At 36.0% G+C, this 22,321-nt stretch overlaps 1 protein-coding gene across 10 annotated transcripts in view; it reads right to left on the reverse strand.

The window, feature by feature from the left end:
• LOC141455206 (uncharacterized) overlaps positions 1-22,321 on the reverse strand; it is a 78,192-nt gene that overhangs the window by 1,687 nt on the left and 54,184 nt on the right. For 9 of the 10 annotated variants that reach the window (XM_074130090.1, XM_074130085.1, XM_074130084.1 and 6 more), the window contains 11 exons: positions 20,599-20,717; positions 7,899-8,037; positions 7,149-7,813; positions 6,294-6,432; positions 5,973-6,139; positions 4,540-4,678; positions 4,264-4,469; positions 3,019-3,834; positions 2,273-2,420; positions 1,388-1,557; positions 1,080-1,266 (listed from right to left, as the gene is read on the reverse strand). In XM_074130090.1, the coding sequence (XP_073986191.1) occupies positions 1,080-1,266; positions 1,388-1,557; positions 2,273-2,420; positions 3,019-3,834; positions 4,264-4,469; positions 4,540-4,678; positions 5,973-6,139; positions 6,294-6,432; positions 7,149-7,813; positions 7,899-8,037; positions 20,599-20,717 (2,895 nt within the window). Of the gene's footprint in view, positions 1-1,079; positions 1,267-1,387; positions 1,558-2,272; positions 2,421-3,018; positions 3,835-4,263; positions 4,470-4,539; positions 4,679-5,972; positions 6,140-6,293; positions 6,433-7,148; positions 7,814-7,898; positions 8,038-10,701; positions 11,056-20,598; positions 20,718-22,321 lie in introns of those variants that run through there. The other variant, XM_074130093.1, reaches the window with a different exon arrangement.

Here is a 22,321-nt window from a genome sequence, read left to right on the forward strand (position 1 = left end):
AAGACATTATATTCTCCACCAACATTTATGTGCTTAAGTCGATAGCAGAGCTAGCAATGAAATATGAATGTATTTAAAAGCGATAGCCGAATTAGTATGAATGGAAGAAAATGCTTAGAGAAGGATTACGTGATTTTAATTTTGGTTAAGCTCGTAGAAGGATGGTAGGAGCACAGAGTGCTGCTCCATCCATTAGCAGTAGTTTATGTAAATAGCGGTATATAGTAGAATGATGAATGTGTGAAGCGAATGTATCTATAAGTAAGAATGGAGAGTGAGTGATATTCTAGTGATAAGCACCTAGACGATGCTGGCTGTATGGCGGAAGCCAATGCCAAAAAATAAAAATAAAAAAAAAATAAAATAAAAAAAAAGCAATTAGTCCAAAGCTCTACGGAACTGCCACTGCAGAGGTTAATATGAGGTCTAATAAACTTATTGAAAGGATAGACTGGATTTTCATTTATATCTAACATCAGTAAAGACTGAGTAGAATGATTTTTCCACTTTCTCTAATTTTCTAAACAGTATTAAGGGATTTCATTTTAATTATGACATATCGTTTTAGTAATTATTTCTAATACGTTCTTTTTTTTCATTTTAATTTAAAACTTACTCCAAGGGAATATAGATTTTAACGAGTTTCTTGTGGAGAAGTGACGTCACGTACTACGTCATTTTATTCTAGCGAACGTATGTAACATGGTTTTTCAAGAAGGAATAATGAAATTGACATTTTTCTTTATTCCTTCTGGATTAATGACTCTGTCACTAAAAATAATGAACAATTGTTTTTCAATTGGAGCCCATAATCAGCTGTTACCTTCTGCAAGTTATAACCAGAAAATTTACAAACGAAATTAATCAGATGTTCGATTTTTGAACCAATAAACGTTTTAATACCTGGTTGAAGCTAAGAAATATATTATTTCTTTAAATTAGTAGATTGGTACTACGTTTAATAATAAACCAACTGAACAAACTTTACGAACTGAACTTCCTCTTCTCATTTTTCAATTAACCAATTAAAATTATGATAATTTAACCCTAAAAAGTGGTAAACCATACAAAAAACCTACCATGGATACGAGAAACCATCGCTGTAACCACAATGATGTCCAGAACGGCAACAGTAATCCCAGTCACCGTTATCCACAGGACAAGTCCATACCCCAACATCGGGGTTTAAAGTGCAAGCCGTTCCAATACGACAAGGTTGACCATTCACCGTGAAATAGGACCAAGTGGCTTCTACACCTCGACCACCTAGTAAAAATTTACGTGATAACTAAAAAAGGTACAGACGAAAGTTGTTGAGAAATCATAATTTATACGCTCAATTTTTTGGTTATTTATTATAAATTAATTGAATAAATAAAAATCATACCCCAAGGTGGATGATCACTAATGGTTGGCGGTTGTCCCGGTGGCGGAGGACGATAACATCCTGCCGAGCCGAAATCCCAGGTGTACATCCAGAAACTCTTATCCTGGAGATAATCGTAGCCGGGTCGAAGATCACGTTGTTCGATATCGCTCAGTTCACATTGTCCGTCTCTTTTTAACAGATATAACAGTAGTAAATAATTAATCAGTTCAGCCATCAGTAATCTTTTCTTTACATCAACAAACAGCTACAAAGCAAAATTAATCATAAAGAAAGTTATTAAACATTTTAATTACAACAAATGCAAGACTGAAACTGGAGCTTAACGTCTCTTTGGACCCAGAATTTGTTTCAGCTTTCAAAGATTGCAACGTTTCTGAGTACTTCGGCACAATTAAACTTCTTAACTTAAAGTTAAATCAATCGTGAAAACATGATGAAGATCATAAACCCCAGTTACCTATCGTCAATGCATTGCTACAAGTATTTGAAAAAGCGGACAAACTACTTGCAGCAGCTTTTCTACAAGCTCTTACGTGCAAGAAGATGAGACAATATCCCAGTTCAACTAACTTTCAGTACAAATTCAAAAAAGTTACGTGCAAATTTCAATGGCTTGGTGCAAGAAGTGCCAATGTCTGATTTTGGTAAAAATGGGTGAACAATATTTTTCTTGCAAGGAGTGCCAAAGTCAATTTCAAAGTAGTAACTGAGTTACTAAAATTTACTAGTGCCAATGTCAAAATTTAGCATCAATATTTCCCCCTCTCTAGGTAAACCAAAGAGGACGTACACTTGTAATCCTTTTTTTGACATTGGCACTTCTTGCACCAAGCCATAGATTTAATTTATAAAATTGTACATAAAATTTATCTAATTACTTACCGATAACTGATAGTCGCACATCTAAATCGTGTCTTCTCTCTGGCTCGAGTGCATGATTCCTTGCATTCCAGTTCAGTTGGCACCCACAGCGATGTTTTAATCGCTGGAGGTAGAAGACGCGCTGGAGTACTGTATCTAATGTAACACTCTGGAAAAAAGAAGAAGATCATTTTCACAATAAAGTAAATCATTTTATAAAATAAAAAGATTTAATTTTAAGAATTTATTTTGACAAATAATAAATATCGTCAATTGTGACTTATAAATGGATATAAAAATTTAGACTGATGATGGCATCAGAAACGTTTACAAAAAAAAAAAAAAAAGAAAAAAAGATGAACAGTTTCACTTAGAGAATTTGGACTTTCACTAAATTTCTGTCATCGAGCGAGCAAGTGTATGTACGACAGAAAAACATTGAAAGTCAAATTCTTTACACCAAAACCTGATTAAGCGATCTGCGATGCCAGACGAGAATACGAAATCGGTTAGAAAAAATATGCGTGCTACAACTTCATGGAGTTTAGCTTTGGGTGTACGCTAAATCTAATTATCACTAAACTAAAAAAATATTTATGATTCTGTATTAAGAAAATCAGAAATTTTGGGCCACCATCAGGAAATTAACAGACCTAAAAGAGTTAAAAAATCCACTTCCTCTCTTCACGGTAATATCGATATAACTTGAGGAATTAATCTTCTGATACAAGTATAAACTCAATTACAGATTACTTTGAATTACTTACGATGATCAGCAGGACGAGATCGATAGACGCCATGGACGCCATACTTCCCTGATGAGTAATGACCAGAGTGCGGAGGTAGATATCCAGCTTCCAATGGTTTACCGCCTCCAACAAGATGATGGTGTTGATGATAATCACCACCGCTAGCATAATAATCGCCCGGTCTCTTGCCCAAATGATAGTCATGTTTAGCAGGCGGTGGTAAATATCCTCCTTCATAATGATGTGGATGATGTTTTTCTGGTATAAGATAGCCAGGCGGATGTGGTTTCTCCAGTGGGGGCAGTGGTGGAGCTACTGCTGATGGTAATGGCTTACCTGGAGGCGGAGGTGGTAAATATCCACCTATATGTGGTGGCTTGTCCGGAGGCGGATGATGAACGTCCAAAGCACCGGCGGCTATTGCCCCGTGAGGTTTATAGAATCCGCCCGGTTTCTCCGGTGGTAGATAGCCTGGAGGTGGTTTATTAGATGGTAGATATCCTATGGCTGGTTTCTCCGGTGGAATATAACCTACTGGTGGTTTTCTTGGATGATAACCTCCTGTATCATGTGGTTCTTTTGGGGGTGGCGGAGGCGGTGGGGGTGGTGGTGCATGCGGATAAGCCGAATGATGCTTATCTGGCGGTAGGTAACCTGCTGGAAATTTGGCCGGCGGTGGAAGATAATCACCGCTGGGTTGATTAGGTGGTAATAAAAAACCACCAGGATGTTTGGCTGGTGGAATGTATGATCCATGTATCTCGTTTGTTGGACGAAAGCCGCCGGTATCTGGATGTGGAGGCGGAGGTGGGGGGTGCCTTTCGGGAGCACCTCCTGGAAAGTACAAAAAAAAAAAAAAAAAATTAGGCTTTATAAAACCATGGTATCTTTGAACGCTTTAAATTTTGCCTTTGTAAAGGTATTTTTTCTGGGGCATTTTTTAGAATCATTTTTTGGAGTTTATTATTTAAATACTATTCTCTTGAACGCACAATCGATCTAAAACTAATTTTAATTATACTCAAATAAGATGGCCAGTTTTGCGTAAAAAATTATCGATTCAAATTATGTATTCCAACTGCCAATTCTTTATATTGATACACATACTCGTATGTAGAATTCTCACGAAATCTATTAATTGTTATTTTGTTGCTCTTATATTTGCTAACTAACAAAAAGAACTCCTTAAGACTGTTTATAAAAATAAACCCAGCTATATATCAATATCAAAGAAATTTTTACAAATTCTAAAAACTGACAAACCTGATGGTACTGGAGGCGGTGGTAAATGTCCAGAAAAACCTCGTTCAGGGTAACGACTGATCTCACAACCATGACCATAACTGCCTCGATGGTACAGTTCACATTCTGGATCGACTACGAAATGTTTGTTGATGTTCATTTCTGGTAGAGGCCAATCAGTTAATAGGCAATTTTCATTGGTATCACCGATTACTGGTGGTCCATATCTGTAAAGGAAAATATATCTGTATCTGTATTAGGAAAATATTCTCATAAATGGGCAAATATTTCCCATACCTGAAGCTGAAGGCACGACATGTGAAGTACGGGATGTAGATGCAAGCCGATTCACATTCACTTAAACTGTGTGCTTTCATTGCGAACTTTGTGACTGATGTTTTTAATTTTAAGCCGCTTCTAACTCTTTCAAAACAATCTGTGAAATTAAACATTCAAAATAAATAAAAGGAATTTGAAATTTAAATAAAAAGAAAAAGTTTTACTCAAATGATTGGAATTGCGAGACCAGATCTCTACGTCATACACACAACTTGTTGTGCCTATTCTAACTCGTTAATTTTATTCGTTCCTTACAATATTATTGAAAAAGTAACCAGTTACCTTTCATAGAGCTTAAACTAACCTTACATTGGCCAAACAATACTTCCTTATTATTTAAATTATTAAGCCTCGATTAACTAGTTAAGCGTGTTTGGACGTGTATTGACACGTCAAACCAAATCTCTATTACGGTGTGTTCGACTTGTATACTCGTTGTGAAAAATATACAATTGCCAATAACTACGAGTATAAAAATTCGAAATTTTAATAAAATACAATTTATTTGGTGGGGATGTTTCCCTTTATCTTTCCAATGGAACTGCGATGGGTTGGTATATGTTTGGTCTCCGCATTAGAGATTGGGGAATTACGCGCACAAATAGAAACTCTAAACCCTTGTGCAATGCCCGTTTTTACCTCTTAGATAGAGGCTCAGACCTCCAGCACAAGCATGATTTCATTTTGCACAGAATTCAAAAAGCTCTTTTTTTCCTTGTAAAAAAGCTCTTGCGTCCTTAGTTAACTAGGCGGCAATGCATACGTGAAGCGGTGCAAGATTTTTGAATGAGCACAGAATGCTCCGGTAATCTCAAGCCCCCCCCCACAGAGATTGCAGAAAAAGTCGCTTGCAGTGACTATTATGACGTTGCCAAAACTTTTGGTTGTTTTGCCTTTGCCTTCGACACGTGTATACAGGTCATTGTCGTGATTTTAATTCCGCACACTGTGGAAAGGTTTTTTAAAAACCAAATTCCACCGCTTAACTGGTTAAATAAGCATCAATTTAGCGCCTTAACTCTGCTTTTGGATTATCCCACAGTTCCAGTTCTGCGTACCAAAATTTTGGGCCCACTTGGCACTGTAATCTTATTCCCACAGCTTTCTTTTTAAGAAAAAAGCGGGATCTCATCACTTTGGCGATTGAGAATTGATTGAGGTAGTTTCCACCCTAATGCCTCTAATCATTTGCTTTATCGGATGAGACCCGTCTCAACTAGCAAGCTATCCTGAGAGAAACTTCAGAGGGAACCGCTTCTAGATCTAGGTTTTTGGCCCAAAATAAGTTTCTTCTTTGTACTAACATTTATCCACTTGGTTACCTCATACTTTCAACAGTTATTACTTCGTTTATTAAATATATTCTTATAGAAACCTGAAGAAATATTTACCACTTCCCCAATACCGTTTCGGCTGGCAGCCTTCTTTTCTGTTCGGATTTCTTTCATAGATATCATAGTCACGATCAGGAATTATATCTGTATAGATATCCAAACTTCGGTAAGATCTTTCTCCTAAATGGCAGTTATCTCCTGGTACTGTAGGACTTAGCGAATACCTGCAACGAAAAAAAGTTTTTTTTATTTTTTTGTAAAAGATCTCCCCTGGCACTACTTTCAAAGTTGGCGTTTCTACCAATCGATACAGCAATCCAATGCAGCAAAGTTTTTTACAATTTTTATCTTAAGAGTTAAAACTATAGAAATACTTACCTAAAACTAAACACGTTACAAGTGAACTTCCGTTCATTGACACATCGATATTCACATTCATACATACTGGGCACCGTCGTGGAGACGATCACAATTGGTCGATCTAATCGAAACCCAGTTCTACTTCTTACAAAACATTCTGTAAAAATAATTGATATAAGACAGAAAATGGTTTATAAATTTTTAATTAAAAGAATAATCTTTGTTTTTTATTATTAATTAGTCGTTAACATAAATAAATCATCAAATTAACGAAAACAAAAACATAAATAATCATTCACCAAATTGTTTGCTAAAAAAAAAAAATGTGCAAGATGGAGATTATGAAATTGGGTCATTTCCAAATATTTCATAATCTTATCAGTCATTTTATTAAATAAATAACTATAAGCAAAATCCAAAAGCCATTTAAAAAGGTAAGGCGATGTGACGTGTATGGTACTTTTTAATTTTCTTTTACTACATCGTTATGTTGAGCTTGAGCTCATTTCATACACATCCTCAGATGCAGGGAACCACAAAACAGCTCAACGTGGAAAATTGGACACAATTAAGTTTAAAACAATTAACGAGATCAAATTTACATTTCGTTTGGGTATTCTCAATCAGAAAGTCTACGCAACGAGATGGATTTCAAACGTTTTTCTAGATTTTGGAAAAAGAAACTGTCCAAGACTTTTTAAATCAAAAGTTAGTGATCTTCTGATCACTTTTCCACGATTTCCCCAGACATTAAAACGGTTTTCTTTGAAGAGTGCCAGTTCACTTGTATCAATTTGTTGATGTTTTCCCAAGATAAGACTACACAATAAAGCCACACTTCATCGCCTTGCCTTGCATGGTCAAATGATTTACCATCTGGCAAGCCCCAGCCGCTCCCAAGCCCGTAAGCGGGTTGCCCTCCACCTATGCCATACTCATATCCTCCTCGGTCGCCATATCTGTACGGATAGTAGTCCCACTGCCAGGTTGGCGGCGGAGGTCCCGCTCCAATGTTTCCTCCATGTTCTTGTTGCCGGTGATCGTAATGGCCGACTGCGGTGGACCCTGGCGGTGGATATGGTGCTGCACTGCCGGGAGGCCTTCCACCGCTTCCTCCTCCTCCTGGCCCGCCAATTCCAGGACGTCCTGGTAGTCGGTCGTCATGCGGATGACCAGATGGATAGTATGATGGCCTATTGTCCGGCTGATAATAGTGATGATGATGATGAAACCCGCCATCGCCTCTAGGTGGTGGTGGTGGCGGCGGCGGAGGTGGTTTACGATGTGGTATATGGTTTGGATGAAATTCACCACCATGATGATCGTGGTCATAACCTGGCTGGCCATAACCTGGCCGCCCATAACCTGTCCAAGGACGAAATTCCAAAAATGGGAAAAAACAATTTCTGGGCGCATCACGATCTTTTTCATAGAAATCAAAGTCACGGTCGGCGTTGAAATCTGATGTTACACTTAATTTTACACTTGGAACATCGGTTAATTGACACTTGCTTTGTTCATAGCCGGATCTGTCGTATCTGAAAATTGTAATAATTATGTAATATTTAAATGGAAATGAATAAAACTTAACGTTTTTTTACCGCCCCCAAAAAATTAATTTACCTAAAGTTGAATCCTTCACAATTAAATTCTACCTCTTGGGCGCAGGCTTCCTCACAGCTTCTAAGCGAATCGCATAGCAGAGTTTTCCGCACATATCTGTCAATTAAACTTCTCCCAGTAGCTAATCGGCGGAAACAAGCTGAAACAAAATGAAAGATAGATTAGATGAGATTCAGATTCAGCTAGGGCGGCCTCAAGGATAGCACAAATAACAAAACTTCTTATATCAAGGAAGCACAATAAAGTTTTTTCACTCACCAGTGAGGAAAGTGATACCAACGGGAATTTTTCCCCACTAGTGAGGTAAAGTTGGGCATTACACAGCTGATTTTAATTGAGTAATGAGAACATTCCTACATGGTTGCAGAAAAATGAAATTACCTATTTGAGGAATTTGGGACACCTGATTTCCAATATGTTGATCCCAAAGTTAATATAAAATTACGAGCTCACATCTTAAAAACAAAAACCAGAGAATTTTTTTTCTGTCTTGGATGAACGAATCTGCATGGAAACTAAACTTTCTCTTTTTCAACAGGAAGAGGTAGTCAAACAATATCACTCCAGACGCGGACCCAACGTTTATCATCCTCCCTAGTAGGGAATCTTAACAGAACAAAAAAGTTCGAACCCCACCAGGGGATATTTACTTCAACTCAGTACGTAGACAAAACTTAAAAGCACCTCAAAATCCAATATTTCCGGTAAGGAAGTCCTTATTGGAAGTATGATATGTCCGCAATAGTTCCTCTAACTAAGTTATATACGCGTAATATAAACAACAAAACGTTCTAATCAAAGAAAAATGATGATTTTGGAAAGAAAATTAATATTTTCCTGTAATTATAAAATTTATTGTTACTGTAAATCTGGAGAACAGTTTTCAGGAATAATGGAAACTCATACATACATAATGCCAACCTTGGCTTTTATACATACACACTGACGACTATTAAGGCCGCTTTTATAGACTGTTCTTCATAACAAAATGATCAGCACCGATTAAATTATACGTCCTTCTATTGGAAATTCTCCATTTTCATTTAGATAAAAAACAAAAGTTAGTTGAAAAAAGAGGTCAACCTAGTTTTAATGAATCGAGGTTTCAAAATGTTCCCTTACTGACATTATTATTGGTCTTTTACAAAAACTCACAATTATTTTTCTATACAAAACAGAGAATGCACATCAATCATTGTTAGAAATTTCTTCTTCAAATCTAGCCGCTCTAAGTGGAAGCAAGGTTCTCAATTATTTGTTTCCCGAAGAGCAATAACAATGTTAAAGAACAGTAAACAGTTCAAAGTCTGAACTAGAAAAAAAAAAGTGGCAGAACAAAAACCAACCAATTACAAGCGTCATAGGTAACTTCTCTGTTTTAAATATTTAGCACAATTTGTAAGAGACTACACTGATAACATCTTTGGCTCAGTTATTGGAGAAAACTTTCTCGCTCCCAAAGTGACGGTAATGTGCGAAATTAATGTAATAATTTCACTGGTTTTAGAAGGCGTTCAACAGATTTAACCTTAGTTTTTAAGATTACTCTGGTTTCTGGCCTACACACAGATCGGCCTGGCAGATACAGAAAGCACCTGTACAAGGTGGGGGGGCTTATCAGCTTGGAACCGTTGTGCAGATTGTGTCAGGAAGAGGAGCGGAAAAGGCCTCTCACTTGTTAATCGTCGAACGGCTGCGCGCTACAATATCTTTGGTACCTTCAGACCAGAGGAGATTGTAGCGCAGAAAGAACTGGTAGGGAAAGTCCTCAACCTTCTTAGAAGGGGAGGTTTCATCAACTACATCCAAAGGGGGAAGGCACAATAAGCCTATTGTAGCTGCGGTGGACGTGTGGCATGGAGTCCCATCCCGCTTCTAAAAATCTAACAGATTTAACATACTATTGTAGTTGATATAGAATAAGTTAATGGTAAACTTATTATAATATTAGTAATTTATTAGGGAAGGGATTAGCTATGCGGTTAGCGTATTTGGATTCCCACGCGGAGGTCCCGGGGTTCGAATCCAGCTGCTGACCCTTAGATTTTCTCTTCCTAGGGGAGCTTCTTACAGCTCACTGCCCGGTGAAGGACAGTGTAACGAGACAACACTGTCCGGAGGCGAGCAGTGCACTGAAAAAAGCTCCCCGGGCGCCAATAACCTCAGATGTTGACGCGCCTTAAATCATTTAAAAAAAAAAAGTAATTTATTAGTATAATCAAAAATAATTAGGCTAAAATAAATATTTGAAAGACTATCATGATGGGGAACCCTAATGGGCACCTGTGAAACGAGTCACCTGAATTATTTTTAAAAAACTTACTAGGACTTACGCGCTTTACTTCCGATTTTCGAAGTACAAATTAAAATCCAAGCACTTGCTAATCGCAAAGTATAATCATGCCTTTGTATTCCCAAATTTATTTGAAGAACTGACTGTATGAATAGGATCTAGTATTACATTAATTTATTCTGCGCTTTAGGCTAAAGTTTTATTTGTGTTAAATAATCCATTTTAGTTAAACATATTGTATATAGTTGCGGGCCAAATAAGTTCAAAATTAGCCTATGACTGCATTTAACTGTACCTACCGAAATAATTATATGAAATTTCTTTTTAGGAAAATTGGTGTTAAAAAGTAAATCCTTAAACTTAAAACGTGCACTTTTACAACAATTCCTTCCGGAATAGTTTAATCGGAAATACGTCATGAACAAAGAAATAACTTTTACCTTATCGATACAAAGCCAAAAAGTGATACGAGCAATGAAGAAATTTTACACATATCGTAATAATACTCACTAGGCGCTTCTTCAACAATAATAACACCAGGACATTTCAAAATGTTGCCAACTGTTAGAGTGAACATTAAAAATCGATAATATAAAAGTGATTTGATTATTATCATTGTTAATTAGCAATATATATATATTTTTTAAATAAAGATAAATCACATCACTATCACTAAAATTTGCTCTTTACTTCCGTCGGAAATATATAAACATGGAGAATTTGATTGAGGCATTCACAAAATGTGGAACTGCACTAAGTGCGCCAGTATGGACCAAACTTCAAAACGATGAATGTTTATTCTCCTTGGATACTTCACAACCCCCTCTCTCCCCTGTCTACCCTACCTTCATTACGTTCACTCACACTTCTACACATCTTACACACCAGACTAGGTTTTTTATTCAATGCAATATATTTATATAAAACATCTCCTTCTATTGTCATAAAAATTAAATAAACTGTCGTAATTTTAATATCTACATCCTTACTTCAATTAAACCTTATTATTGTTCCAAGACAACATTCAGGTGACATCATGTGGAAGGAATAACTGCCTGGCCTTGCGTCACACAGGGAATTCAATTCATATGACTATTTTCATTGTATTCCCGGTGTAATTGAAGGAAAATTATGTTTTTTTTTGTTATTATTATTAATTGCACTGATGGAAATCATTTGAAAAAGTTTACGATATGCATTTTTCTTCTTTTTCTTTTTATTTGGATAGCAATTTCCTTTGTGATATTTCCATAAAAATAATTTGGGTGGGGGGGGGGAAACTACAGCTTCTTGAAGAGCTGCTAAGGCAAGTGTTCTTAGATTTTTTTCTCTTTCTAGGAGCCGCAAGTGCTCCTGTGGGCAGCTCACTGTTCGGTAATAGACAGTCTGAGAAACAATACCAACACACATAGTGAGAATATTTTTACGATTTCAGTTGTGCATTGAGGGTACTTCGGCTGGCAATCACATGATTTGTAATTAATTTTTCTTGAAACGCAGCATTTTTACTAGAAAAAATAGTAAACTTCAACATTGTACAGGGTGATCCATTTAAAACGCACCAATCGCTAATAACTTTTTAGGAAAGCGGAATTTCGAAAAAAACCCACGAAGTAAACTATATGTTTTTTTTTTGTCTAGTTTTCAAATTTTCCATCCCCGATGCTGCATCTTTATTTTTGGCGAAGTTACGGCCAAAAACCTGATTAAGATTTCATCAGGACCACTAGTTTTGACAATGATTATGAAAACTACATAAAAAATTGTGAAAAATGGCGTTAACCCCGTTTCAATATCCCAAATATTTGTCGAGATATTTAAGTTAAAGTTATCTATTCGTGATCTGGTTTTCAATATTAATTTTCCACCAGAAATTCACGTTTTGGGAGGTCCTCTGACTGCAAAAATTCTTATTTGTGACGCAAAGAACAAAAATAATAATAATTGAAGATTTTAAAACACGTAGTGTAATCTAATCGAATTAGGATAAATTTGTTTTATAATCAAATAAAAGCAACCATCACATCATGTTAATGTACCCAATATGCAAGGCTTCCTTGACCTATGATTAGAATTAGATAATATTATCTACCTTCATGAGTTGGGCTTAAACTTTGACCGAAGACTTTCTTAGAATCTAACCAAACTAGAGCACTAAACAGACAGACCTCTTTGGCGATAGATTTTAACCGTTTCTTGACAATAAAAACACAAATGTAAACTTCCATTTTTGACTTACTCCAAAAGAATTCAATCTCTACAATCCAAAATACTTCAATCCACAGTGAACAAACTTCTTTGAACGTCTCCAGATCGGACTATAAATCTTATCATTCCTTTAATTACACCAGATCGCCAAAAAAAAAAACTCGATACTGGACAGTCAACCACTTCAACCAATACGTAAATCCCCCAGTCTCAAAAATCTCCCTTCTATAACTCCTCTTCCTAACAACCCCCAATAAGACGTCTTAAAGACTAATGGCCTCGTGATCCTCCTTTAAAGTGAAGAGAGTGACTAAATAAAATAGTTCGAAATGTGACCACTTGGAGGGTAACTTCTCTACTAATTGTTATTTACAGCTGTTCAGTTACTAATACTGAATTAGGTTTGTTTACAATCCTGTTACTTACAGCGCCAACAACGCGCAGAATGAAGTACAAATAAAAGAAAAAAAAAGAGTTCCACGTTTTATAATAATTCGTTGTGGTAGTTTTTCCAGAAAATCTTCTGGAAAAATGGTATCAAATTAAATATAATGCTTGGAGGGGGGGGGTGAAGGAAAGGATAGATCTTTAATTAGCAGATCTAGCGGCTAATTTCCGACACAATCGGAACATCCGGCTGTATCGGCACTATTCATCTATGCCACGGTAATAATTTCAACAACTTTATCACTTGACGTCTTCTTTTATTTTTTTTTTTACCTGTCTTCATTTTAACTTCAAAGTTTTATCTTTATTTGGCAATCTTCTAATCCCCTCTCTCTTTCTATGTACTTACTAATTTCTAATTAACAGTTTATGTAAATTTGTTTATTTCTTTTTTCTTTCATTGCTAATTTGCTTCTTTTCAAATCAGTTAACAAACAATTAGTTTGTTTATTTTTTTGTTAAAGGTCATTTAATGACTGTTAACCTCTAGGTATTTTAGTCCATTCCCTACCAGCATTAGGTATTCATAATGGATGAATACCGAATCATTTTACTCGTTCTTATCTTCTTGAATGAGCAATTAATGGAGGTCACTCAGACTTTCTCTATTATGAGGTTTTCATTGGGAATATCCATTCTGCGTAAGGATGAAATGGTTCTTAGAAATTGATCTTTTGTCTTTGCAGTCAGTGTAAGTCAAAGAGCTAACCTTTCACCCTGACAGGAAATAATAATGTGTTTAGTGCCATTTATTATTATTATTATTATTTTTTGCAGGCTATACTGTTGTCAGGCACAAAGCAAGTGAATGCTCTAAGATCATCTGATTGACGCCTTTTAGCCTAGTTGGGAGTATTAATACTGTGAAAAGCTAATATGTATTGTGGTATCTGGGTTCGATTCCTGGTCTTAGGCCTTGGATTTTATTTATTGGTAAATATGAGAAATTTATAGCACAGTGTTTGCTAGTCGCCTCCGTCCACGACACTTAATTTGGTTGTTGGACGTAAAGCCCCGCCTGAAAAAAAAAAATAAGTAAATAAAATAAATACTGTGAAAACCAACTTAGGAAAAACTTGTGCTTAGTAATAAACTTTTTCCTCTACCGACCTGAGGCTTTTCAGCCCACCACTGCTATAACAGTCTACGTGGCTTGGCTTTTGAAAGCTACAATACTGCAGCATTCTTAAGAGAGTCGAAGTGGCTATTAAAATGGCATGGAGGGGATTTACCCTCTTTAAAAACCTTCCAAATTCTTTCATTTAGGGTACTATCTTAGGAATATATTCGACGGGGAGTGACGTCACGGAGAGAAGAGAACAGGAAATCAGAAAGTGATTACCCGCTCTCCTCTCTAACCAGATCCCCCCCCCCCCCAGGGAATAGACTAGTTCCCTTAATTTGGGAAAGTCATCTTTAGAAGATCTAAGAAGCATTGGAGTGAATTATGGAGTTTATCCCATTTACTCCTCAAGCTTGGAGCGGAATATTATACCCTTCTTAAAATTCTCTTTCTTTAATTTAGTATACTTATTTTATGACTATATTTAGAGAGAGAGGAGAGATGAGTTGGCATGAGGGAGAGAACTCAGATCGGTTGCTTCATAAATATGGGGGCTGTAAGATCAATTTTTATGGGAGGAGCATAATTTTGAGTCTGGTCCATCTCCTCAGGGTGGCCCTAACATGTAGATACTCAAGACTTGCCAGCAATCACATTCTCACAGTAAACTTTCTGAAGGGAGAACCGAACATCCGCCCATGATCTATTTTAGGGCAACTCTGTCTTGAGAAGAAAAACAAAATCCTTAATTTGTTGATTAAGATCTGAGAAAACACGTGCTTTCCATCTTATTACATTTTTAATCGAAACTCTCAATCACTAACGAAGAAATTGGAAAAGTCATTAAACTAGACAAACGAACAATGGTTAGCAGCTATATTAAAATGAAAAAACAAAACAAATATAATTGAAATAAAATGAGGTTAACAAACAAACATTGCAGGATATTCAAATTAGCAATCCAGTGGTGATGACCCACTTCCTGGACCACACACACGCAGCTATCTAGATCAGAAAGCAGAGTGTATAGGTTAAATTGCTTGTGCTTTTCCTGCAATGCATTATGCCAAGGACGTGTTCTAGGACGCGCGCGAGCATTACCCCACGCGAGGGTAGTAGCCCATTTGGTAGAAATCCTTGCTGTATGAATCATGCAACGTTACTTTCTCTTGCTGCCGGTCAATGGAAACGTTTCAATTCTTCCATTTTTTTTGACTAGGGATCATGTACTGCCTTGATGTAATTGGGCGAACTGTATCACCGTTTCTTTCTTCTTCTTCTTCTTCTTTCTTAACTGGCGCTACAACTCATGCAGAGTCTTGGCCTCCTCAAGACGTGCCCGCCAGGCGTCTCTTTGCTGCGCAGCCGCCCTCCAGGTTCGGAATCCTAACATAGATGCAGCATCCTTTGCCACACTATCCTCCCAGCGCAGCTTTGGCCTGCCCACCCTCCTGGATCCTTGCATGTTTCCTTCCAGCACATTCTTAGGAATCTCATCTTCACTCATCCTAGCTATGTGTCCTGCCAATCGCAGTCTACCAAGCTTTATCACTTTTACTATATCAGGATCCGTGAAGAGAGTGTGCAATTCCTGATTTTTCCTAATTCTCCAATTCGGTCCGTCGCGTGTAGCACCTTCCGTTGTATCACCGTTAGTTATCTATTAGATAATTAGTGGAAACAGTAAACATTGCTTCGTTTTGCATCAAATTAGACAAACCAAAGTACCCAATAGGCCGTTTTGACAATTTTCTTTCCAGTCAAAGCCAAGAAATATTACGAATTGCAGCAATAAGACAAGGCTGTTGCGTATAAGTCTTCAGCATTCTTCAGAATGCTTTCGGGGGTACTTGAGGAGAAGCGTACCTTAGAACAGAGAGATTGGTGATCTTCCTGATTACCATTTGCCAGCCACCCTTTCTGGGAGAATGGTTTCTTCACCTAGGAGGGCTAGGATCTAGTGGTCTTGTGAGTGAAGGGCCTGGATAGATCTATCTCAGTCGCAGTGTGGTATGAAGAGGTGTCCGTCCAGTGCACTAACCACTAAGGTAATTCCTTTCCCTAAATCCCTGAACAAAAACATCGTAATCTGAGCAACGAATAGAGGAATGTCACTTCCGTTTAACAAAAAAAAAAAAAAACTTAAAATGAAAGTTTTTCGAAATCACTATTACGAAAGTTTACAACTATCACAATAGTTTTACTTACATTTGTAACAAAAAAATAATTAATAAAAATTAGAATAACAGACAAATATTAATCAAAAATATCGATTATAGAATAAACCTACTTCCTGATTCTGCATCAATTACAATTATAATTAACATAAACAACCGGAATTCCAGTTTGTTGACTACTTGGAAGAAATAAAAACATTAAGACACAAGTATGAGTGTAACCTTCCCAATGATTGTAACCTTCACCAGTAACAATACTACCAAAATCACAAAAAAAAAATCCCTTATCGAAATAACAAGTACACAACCTTTTTTTATCTTGCTGACGATAATTCTCATTGATAAGTTAAAGTACACGGGTTGTACAGTTGAATGAATGGGAGTATAAATAGATGTATGGATAATGAATGGCCAGGCTTATTAAAGGAAGTGATTAGTTTTTATTTTTTGTTTAATTATTCGTTTGAAAATCAGCTGGAAAGCTTTTGGATTAATATAAAGGAAGAGTAAAAAAGAGGCTAAATATTGCGTCAGTCTGAGGATCCTCCAGTGGAACCTCACGACGATAGTGGAGCTTCCATCGTACTCTTGCATTTCCTGAAGGAACAATGAACCCAGGTCACTAGACCCAATGAGAACCTTAAACCATTATTGGGGCCCTGTCGGGTCTCAGCTTAGCAAGTCTTTCTTCCATTAGCTTTTAAGAGTTCTCCAGATGAACTCCTGTTCGCATTTGTCTTTAACCAGAATAGTTATTCTCCACCAGATCCCATATTCATTTTCAGACGGCTCAAATGCATTTCATGCTTTAAACGGTTAATCTGAGCGAAAAAAAAATGGTAGAGGAAAAATTTGTTGCCCGTCACCTCTAGTTTCAGAATATGTGACTTGATTTTAGATTCCTGCCCACATACGCGGCTGACGCCAGCGACCAAAAGTAAAGGGTTCGCAGTTGACCTTCATTTTCATGAACACAGTTTTAAAGAGTATAAAAAGTTATGAAAGAAACCGGAAACCGTAATTCGATATCTTCAAAATTAAAGATACTAGGCCATTTCAAAAATCTGCTATTTATTAATTATATTTCAATTTTTTAACTTGTTATCAAAGAGAAAGAAGAGCATGCGATAGGTCATTTTTATGTATTTTTTTCATCCTCTTTCTACTAAAAATATTGCCAAAGCAGTGAAGCTAGAATTTTTTCTTAATATCGGGGAAATAAGTCATTTTCCGAGTGATTTTTCTAAGAAAAATTAAATGTTAAGAGCTATAGATGTTCTCAAGCATACACAGAATGGCTAAAAATTAATTTTACATCTGTTACAAACAAGAAGGTTTAATAATTATTTGGTAATTTTTGGAGAGTTGCGTTTAATTATCAAAAACATTGGAAACCTCCTGCCACATATTTAAGTGATCAATATCTTTCATGTAAAGGATCAAACTTATTCCTTGATTCATCAAATAATGCACTTTACTCAACTTGTGCAGCATGTACTGTGCCTTCAAAGGTGCCCTCCTCAGATACAGAGAGCAGTTGATAACCTCCTGGCTAACCTGAAGCAAGCGTGAGCCAAAGGAGGCACCTTTGAAGGCAAAAAGTTATTTGCGACTTCTTTCCTTTTATTAACTTGCCCACACCCCCATATCTTGACAAAAGTGAGCGACGGACCCTCTTTTTAGGAACTGATGAAAACAATCCCAAACAATAGATAGGACAAATTGACTTAATTGTTGGTCTGACAAATCGTCCAGACTTTCGTTGGAACACAAGTTAAGGTTAAAAATGATGACGTTGTTGCTCTGGATATTAAATAGTAGAGGTCACTTGAGAAGGTGTAATTTTTTTTATTATCAACTTTATAATGCTGGTAAGAATTTAGTATGTTTGGAGAAAATTTGTAATGACCTTGAAAGTAAGAGGAAGTCGTGTGAGTGTTCTCACACCGGATTTAATTTTCGCGTCTATGTTGTAGTTGTTATTGTACTAAAAGCAAAGTTGTAATTGGGCATAAGTATTAGTATTAGTAACAAATATGAAGGCCATTTTTTTGTAATTAAAATGTTTAATCACCAATATTAGTCTACTAAGAAATCTAGCAGCTATTACTAAAATACGGTTGTAGTTACAAGTATTAGCCAACAGATGGCAGACTAATGTCTTGCTTAAAAGAATCACCCTCTTTCTTGCTTCAAGATTCTGTTAATTTACGTAATTCGTTTAATACAATTTTTCAAACTTAAAAATTTACAAAACTGAAAATTGTTTGAGTGAGAAATGAGTGTAAAGTTTAGAGCACAATTTCGAAACCGGTGAACGCTGCACATATCAGGGTACACGGTACATTTCGGTGTGTATAGCACTTTCTGGCAAATGGTGTGCCTTGATTTTGATTTTTTAAAAATTGAACTCACAAGAAAAAATTCACAATTCCAAAGTAGTGGACCTAGGATGAATTTTCCTTCCTTGAATGATGTTTTCGAATTGACTAATTGATTCCCTTTACAATCACGGACGGAGAAGATTGTGCCCTCCTTAGGGGCAAGAGAGAAGAAAGGGGACGTGTTGGCCAAAGGGAGTGATTATTTCCAACTGCCAGCTTCTCGCTCGCCCTGGGAGGTATTGTTTTGTTGGATGCCTGCTGCTGCTCAACTTAGCACTACTACCCTAGGGAACATGGAAGAAAGCTTCATGGCTTATAGGATGCTGCAGGAAGAGTAGTTTCATAAATGAAGGGCTCAATTAGATCTGTGGTTTAAGCAGTGATACCCGTAAATCAAGGACCCCCGTAAGGGATTTTCAAAAAAAAAAAGGGAATCTGGAGCTATTCCCGTGACCGATAAACAATTTTTCTTGTTGTTCATTATTTTTGGTGACTGATTCATAATTTCAATAGGATTCAGTCGTGATACTAGGTCATCCTCAGGAGCTAGTTTACAAAGTAATATTTTTACATTACAGGGTTGGTGTATTTTTTTGCATTACACATACCGATCACACTCAGTCCATGAACAGACAAGACAGAAGACGCACCAACCCTGTAATGTAAAAATATTACTTTGTAAACTAGCCCTGAAGATGAGACCTAGTCCCTAGGTCGAAAACTCGGCGGAATAAATGTATCACGACTGAAATGGCAATTATTTTTTCATCAGATTTTTCTTATTATCAGCTCCTGCCAAGTATAAAAGCTGTGAAAGCTAACGATTCTCTTGGGAACTAGACATTCCAATTGGCCCTAAGTTACACTGAAAGAGCACTACAAGAGGAACCTTCTGTCCACACCCTCCTTCCATAGAACAATCCTAAAACGAAAAATTTATAGTTTAGAGCTTTCTCCTGAAAATGTATGGAAATAAAAAATAAAAATATACGAAAATTTATGAGAAAATCAAGAAAATAAAGGGAAAAAAGGAAATTGGAAGATTTGGAACGCATGTGCGATCTCATGGGGTGCTCATCCAAAAAAAAAAAAAAGATCTGAGTTTGGCTTTAGAGGATTATTTTTTTGGGACCGAGGGGGGCCTCAAATAGCTACTTCCGGTGAAAACTGAATTTGGAAAATTTGACTCGATACAATACTTAGCACTTAAGAGAAATTTGAAAAAGAAATACCAATACTAACACATGGGACCACTTTATTAATATCTTAGTATCGCTTTGTGAAATTGAATCTACAATGCGTTATCGGGGGGAACACACGTAAATAATTTACAATAATATTATATTGAAAATATTAAAAACAGAAATAGAAAAATCATAGAATTCAATGTATATTTCGTAAAAAAAAAAAAAAAAAGATTTATTGACAAGTGTGACATTGAATTTCATGCGGAGGGGGCCATACAATTTGGTAATGCAGTGTAATGTGGCAATTGTTAACAAATCGATTTCCTTTAATACTATTTACTACTTTTTTTTTTTTTTTTAAACTAACTTGGGGGGGGGGCGGAAAGGTATTATTTGGTTTTGTAAAAGTACTTTTTACTTCTTTTTTAAATGGCTTTAAAATAGAGACAGGAAATAATTACTAAAATAGATCTAGCCGTGGATTTTAGTTAAATTTTAATAGTGTTGTAACTAATTTTGCATTAGTTTGGAGATAAGTTGATCAGTTCTGAAAATAACTTAGGAAACACTGATAATTTTGCTAAAATGTAAAATATTGGAGGGTACCAAGCCAAGTTTCAGAGATTTATTCTATTTTTTTTTTTTAAAGGTAAATTTGATGAATGCAATTTTTACCAAATACTTCGTATTCTGAAAGTAATTTGTCAAAATAAATATTTATTCAACGAGGAATGGTCCTCCACATTTTAAAAGCGCATTCGTTGGGCCAAAAAATGCTAAACTTTGGACACACCTCTGGAATAGAGCATCACATAACATCGTTGCAAGTGCTTTATTAGTTTTTATATCGATATTTCCTAATTATTGCTGAAAATGTTTAATAACAGATCATTTTCGATAAAAAGCAAAAAACTATTTATACGAAATAAATAAAAACTTACAAGTTTTATTTAAACATTTTGGATTTTTGTAGAAAAGATCATAGTCAAAATCCATCATGGTTTCCGCTTTTGGTTTGGCCGATGCTAGCTCACAGGTGCCGTTACCTCCATTCGTAATCCTAAACAAAAATAAAAATAAAATAATTAGCTTCCATCCATTGTCACATTTAGAAATTTCATTTAAAGCTCTTAAAAGACCTTTTACTTACTACACAATGCTCTAATTTAAAAAAGGTTTTCTTGAAAGCTAAACATAAAATTGTAGGCCGCATAAATTCGGCTGAGGATAGATATTAAGTTTGAGGTTAACAATTTTTCAGTTGATTACACAGTTCTGAAAGTGCTCTTAAAAAAAATAAAAATAAATCCCAGATAAATGTTTTGAGTAAAAAAAAGTAATGTCTGCTGAACAATCCCCAGTGGTACCAACTTTCTTCAACCCTGTAATTTCTAGATAAATCGAAGAAAAAATCATTTTTTAGTGACAGTCGATACTGATTCTTTTTTTTTTTTTATTAAAACTGTCCGGTAGGACAGTTGTATAAGGGTTGATCGTCAAAAACTGCACGAAAAAGCGTAACGTTGAAAAACATCCAACTTTGACAATTTTTTTCTCTTTTTCTATAAAAGATAAAATTCCCAAATTTTCTTTAAAATATAGGACAAATCCTCCTTTATGACTGTATTTTTTTTGCAACAACCCAGATTAAGTAGATTTCCAGAAATACATTGCTGAAAATGATCAAATACGGCATTTTCAGAAAATGTTCTTGTTCTGCCTTTTGGGGGTCTCGACGCTGTACATCGAATGGGAGAGGAGTTAGCCCCATGTATGTGAGGCCCCCTCCAAAATTATTATTACTAGTGACTCTGTAAATCTTAGCCCGATTTTAATAAAATTTGGCAGAATGAAAGGGTTCGGGCTCCCTTACGTAACATTAAAGCGACGTAATGCTCTTACACCTACTAAGAGGAAGTTTTGCAATCATTTAAAATTATTGTTTTGTGAACCTGTTATCTTCAATGAAGTGTTATTTGGTTCAAAAAGTGAAGTAATTTTGCACTTTTTATAGGTTTCGATCTAAGTATCTTTAGTAGAGGAGTTTACCCCATGCCGGTCAGGTCCTCTCTAACACTATTGTTACTAATCTTTCTACAACGCTCAATTCGATTTTGCTAAAATTCAACACGAAGAAATGGTTAAAGCTTCCCTAAAGGACTCTAAAGTGCTATCATGCACTTACACCTACTAAGAGGAAGTTCTGCAATCATTGAAATTATCGTCCTACAAAATCATCTTAATGAATGAATTGTCTTTAAATTTTACATACGGTAGATACGGTTTTTTTAGAGTCTCGATAGTTTATATAATTAGGAGGAGAGTTTGCCCCACGTAAATAAAGCCCCCTTTTAAACGGTTATTAATAAATACTCTGAAATCTTCGCCCGTCCTTGATCAAATTAGTCAAGAAGAATTTAAGAAGAACAGTTTTAAAACTTAAGTATAAGAACTGATTAAACACCAATTGTTGAAGTACCATTTAGGGCGTAACTCTTTTTTATTAGCCTTTTATAAAATTATATACTAAACTTGTCTTCATATACACGTAAAATAAAAGGAAAATCTATCGAGTAGTTTTTGAGATATTTGAAGTTAAAGTTTTCATTCTGTAAAACGAAAGCAAACTTTAACCCTAAATATCTCGTATTCTGCTCGATAGAT

Source organism: Rhodnius prolixus, unplaced genomic scaffold, assembly GCF_049639745.1.
Source record: "Rhodnius prolixus isolate KJV_2025 unplaced genomic scaffold, Rpr scaffold_33, whole genome shotgun sequence".
Lineage (NCBI taxonomy): Eukaryota > Metazoa > Arthropoda > Insecta > Hemiptera > Reduviidae > Rhodnius > Rhodnius prolixus.